At 61.0% G+C, this 3,870-nt stretch overlaps 1 protein-coding gene across 1 annotated transcript in view; it reads left to right on the top strand.

Annotated features, from left to right (window-relative positions):
• Positions 1-3,209, top strand: part of LOC104619271 (poly(rC)-binding protein 2) — a gene marked incomplete at its 3' end in the record, with an annotated part of 4,265 nt that extends 1,056 nt beyond the window's left edge. The window contains exons 4-7 of the mRNA XM_010285087.1: positions 107-223; positions 1,740-1,871; positions 2,489-2,617; positions 3,135-3,209. Coding sequence (XP_010283389.1) covers positions 107-223; positions 1,740-1,871; positions 2,489-2,617; positions 3,135-3,209 — 453 coding nt within the window. The remainder of the gene's footprint in view (positions 1-106; positions 224-1,739; positions 1,872-2,488; positions 2,618-3,134) is intronic.
• Positions 3,210-3,870: the final 661 nt, after the last annotated feature.

Below are 3,870 nucleotides of genomic sequence, written 5' to 3'. Positions count from 1 at the left end.
CGGCCGCCCCACGCGGAACCGAGCTGGGTGTGCAGAGCTGCTGCTGGTTTTGGGGGTCTGAGCGGGGGGCTGGGAGCCCTGACGCCTCCTCGCTTTCCCCCCACAGAGCGGTGCTCGCATTAACATCTCAGAAGGGAACTGCCCTGAGCGGATCATCACCCTTGCTGGACCCACCAATGCCATCTTCAAAGCTTTTGCGATGATCATTGACAAACTGGAAGAGGTGTGTCTGCGGCCTCGAGCCTCGCCCCTGCCTGCAGCGAGCAGGCAGCGGGCTGCTGCCCTGCCTGCAGTCATCCTTTAACACTGTCCCTGGATAAATTTGCCTCGGGGTCTGCCCCAGAGTGTGCTGGGGGTTTTGGAGCATGGGAGAAAGCTCTTCCCTGGGGTTGAGCAGCAGGATGGGCTCGTTCCGCCTGGGCTGGTGTTATTTTCCCCATGGGGCCTGATCTTTGCCCAGCTGTGAGCAGGGTGAAGGTCCAGGCAGTGACACTTCCCCGTGTGCGTTCAGCCGTCCTTAAGTGGCTGCTTGCTGAGCGCCAGAGCCCTGCAGGGACTTTCCTGGGCCAAAAACACCCCATGGCCACTGGTTAAACAACTTAAAACGGAGCAGGGCTTTGAAACTCCCCTGGCTTTGCTCGTCCTCCTGGGCGGTCTTGCTGCTTCTGCTCTGGCACGTCCCAGTGGGTAATGGGGGCTCGGCTCCATCTCCGGCCCTGCCAAGGAGGGGACCTTGGGGTGCGGCTGTGCGGTGCTGAAGGAGGAGCTGCATCGTGCCCCTGTGCCTGTTGAATCGGTGACTTCCAGCGGGGATGTTGATCCTAGATAACCCGGATTCTGACTGTGGGTGTTAGACCCTGCTCAGGGCCCTGCTGTCGAGGAGCTTTTCATCCTGCTCCGCGTCGTTTGGAAGGCGTGAGCGCTCCTCCCTTGGTGCAGGGCAGAGCTCCACGGCCCTCACCTCGCCTGTGGGGGTAAAAATCCTGTCACCCTTTTAGATTTGGGACCCTTCCCTGGGAGGAAACAGCCCCAGTGCTGGCAGATCTGTCCCCAGGGCCCCTCTGTTCTCGCCGCTGCCTAAAAGGCTGCTGAGACTAGAGCTGTTTCTGCCCATACCCTGAGAGCTGGAGTCCTTCGAGGGCTCCTCATCCGAGCATGGCTCCTGGCTGCCGGCATTCCGAGTGCTGGACTCAGAGTTAAAGCTTTTATTTTAGTAGGTCAGTTGAGCCGTGGCCTTGTGCCTCCCCTCCCCCTGCCAGCACATGACCGCTGTAATCAGCGCCGGGCTTGTTTTTCCCCGGAGCTGCTCCTGCCCTGATCCCCCGTTGCAACAGGAGGCTCCGTGCTGAACTGGAAGCTGTGGGCGCACCGAGCCCCCAACCAGTTGACCCCCAACCACTTGCCCCCTCCAGCGCCGGCACAGCCAGTTCCCATTTGGCTGTGGCGTGACCCAGCCGGTGCCTCTGCACTGGGTTGGTGGGTGTTAAACCCCCATTTTCACAGAGACAACAGAGTTTGGTTTCTTCCTCCTTCCCTAAAATGTGGCTGTGTCGTTTCTGGGTTGCTAATGAAGTCCTGGGAAATAGGACTGGGAGAGCCCTGGGGTCACCTTGACCCAGCCTGCCTGTGCCAGTGTCATCGTCCCCATCCCTCTGCCGGACACGTCACCTCCCTGCATGCCGTTCCGGCGAGGGCACCACACCAGGCTGACGCTTCTGAGTAACTCCTCTTCCTCGCAGGACATCAGCAGCTCCATGACCAACAGTACAGCTGCCAGCCGGCCCCCTGTCACCCTCCGGCTCGTGGTACCCGCCAGCCAGTGCGGTTCCCTCATTGGGAAGGGAGGCTGCAAGATCAAAGAGATCCGAGAGGTGCGTCTTGGCCAGCCTGGGGGGAGGATGCACAGAGTCCGGGTGCCCCCAGGGGCAAATCCTTGCATCAGCCCCCAGCCCGGGTGGTACCACATAGCAGAGATGTGGCATCACTCGACCTTTTTAGAGCTGCTTGTATTTTTAGTGCTTGTGAAACTGAGACTTGGGGCAGACCTTCCCCTTCCTGGCACGCTCCCCTGCAGCAGGACGCCGGGGTTTCTGCTCCCCCCTTTCCCCAGGCTCTCAATCACCACCACCCCAGGCCTTTTCCCGGTTGTTGGAGGGGCGGAGTGCGCTGCCAGGCCTGCGCTGCCCTCCATAATGCCACTTAGCACTGGGTGCTGCTGACCCCAGGCTGCCGGGGGATTAACTCTGTCCGGCTCCGCTGGCTGTGGAGATGGCCTTGACTTGGGTTACAGGGAAAGGCTGTAGGTCTTCCTCTCCTGCCCCAGGCTCCCAATGACCGAATTATTTCCAGCTAGGATTAAAGGACTTTCTTTTTGAGGAAAGGGTGTGGGGGCAGTTTTGGCTATGTATAACCCGGCCACGGGGTTTGTTGCTGAGGTCACAGCCCTCCCTGGGGTCTGACCACCTATTTTTAACCGTAAACTTTGCAGAGCACGGGGGCACAGGTCCAGGTGGCAGGAGATATGCTGCCCAACTCGACCGAGCGAGCCATCACCATCGCTGGGATCCCACAGTCCATCATCGAGTGCGTCAAACAGATCTGCGTCGTCATGCTTGAGGTAGGGCCTCTGTGCCCTGGCCCCGTGGGCCTGGTTTTTCCCCCGGGGAGGCACGTGCAGCGCAGGGATCCTCGCTGCCCTTGGCAAGCTGCGTCCCCCCTCGCGAGTGGAAACCACTGAGGACAGAGGAATGGCTGCTGGGGGATAAAGGGATAGCTGGGGATTACAGCCTCGTCCAGGTGAGGCTTGGAGCTGCTTAAAACCAGGGTCGAGCCAGGCCTCTGGATCTGCTCACTGGCTAACAGTGCTGCTTGTGGCTCCGTGGTGACCGGTCGTGTTGCACAGCATGGTGTGACACCGAGCAGCGGCGTCCTCCTGTCCCAAGCCCATGGCTCTGTGCACCGTGGGCGTCCTCCCTCGGCCCTGCGCCTGGGGTGGGGAAGTAGACTTGCTCTGCATCCTCCCAAAGGGCCGATTTAAACCCGAGGCAGAGCATTGGTGTCTGGCCTGCAAGGGAGGGGGTTGTCGGTGCCAGCGGTGCTCAGTGTCTAACCTCTCCTCTCTGCCTGTCACCCAGTCTCCCCCAAAGGGCGTCACCATCCCGTACCGACCCAAGCCATCCAGCTCTCCCGTCATCTTTGCAGGCGGTCAGGTAAGGCCTCTCCTCTGCTCCTGGGGTGCGGGGTGGGGAGAGAAAGGGGGTGTCTTACCGAGCTGCCACGCTGCCAGCGCACGTCAGCCGCTCTGTGTGCCTGTCACCCACGCCGCTTCCTCCGGCGGAGAGCGGCTCTGTTTGGCCTCAGCCTCCCAGAGCCTGCTCCGAGCCTTCCTCACTGAGCTTGCTGAGGGATGGAAGAGGGCAGAGGTGGGATGGAGAGGGCCAAAAGGGCTGATTGTGGGGAGGGGGGCGGTGCTGGCAAACAGTCCCGGAATTAACCGGCCAAAAAAATAAATCCCAGTGTGGTGGCGGTGGCGGTGGGGGATTGGAATCAGGCTGAGGCTGCAGCTGCCAAATCCAGGCTCTGTCCCTCTGCCTTGGGCTGGCTCTGAGGATGCGGCGTGACCTGTTGTGGGTGACCGGCCCAGAGGGTTGGGGGGTTCTCTGGGGCTGGCTTTTGGGGTGCAAAGGCTTAGCCTGTGCCATTGGGGGTAGGGTTGGGGTGCGGAAAGGCTTCATCTTGCATGAGGGGAGGGTGTCAGATAGGAGTAGCCATCAGGTGACGTGGGTTTTAGTCCCTCCTGCGCTGAGCTGATCCAGGGGAGTTGCTTGCTCCCTGCTGCCGAGCCCGGTTACAGGGGACAGGGCTCCCCTT

Source organism: Phaethon lepturus, unplaced genomic scaffold, assembly GCF_000687285.1.
Source record: "Phaethon lepturus isolate BGI_N335 unplaced genomic scaffold, ASM68728v1 scaffold35004, whole genome shotgun sequence".
In the NCBI taxonomy this organism is placed as follows: Eukaryota; Metazoa; Chordata; class Aves; order Phaethontiformes; family Phaethontidae; genus Phaethon; species Phaethon lepturus.
Note: the sequence above shows the minus strand (reverse complement) of the source record. Positions and strands in the feature narration are given on the sequence as shown.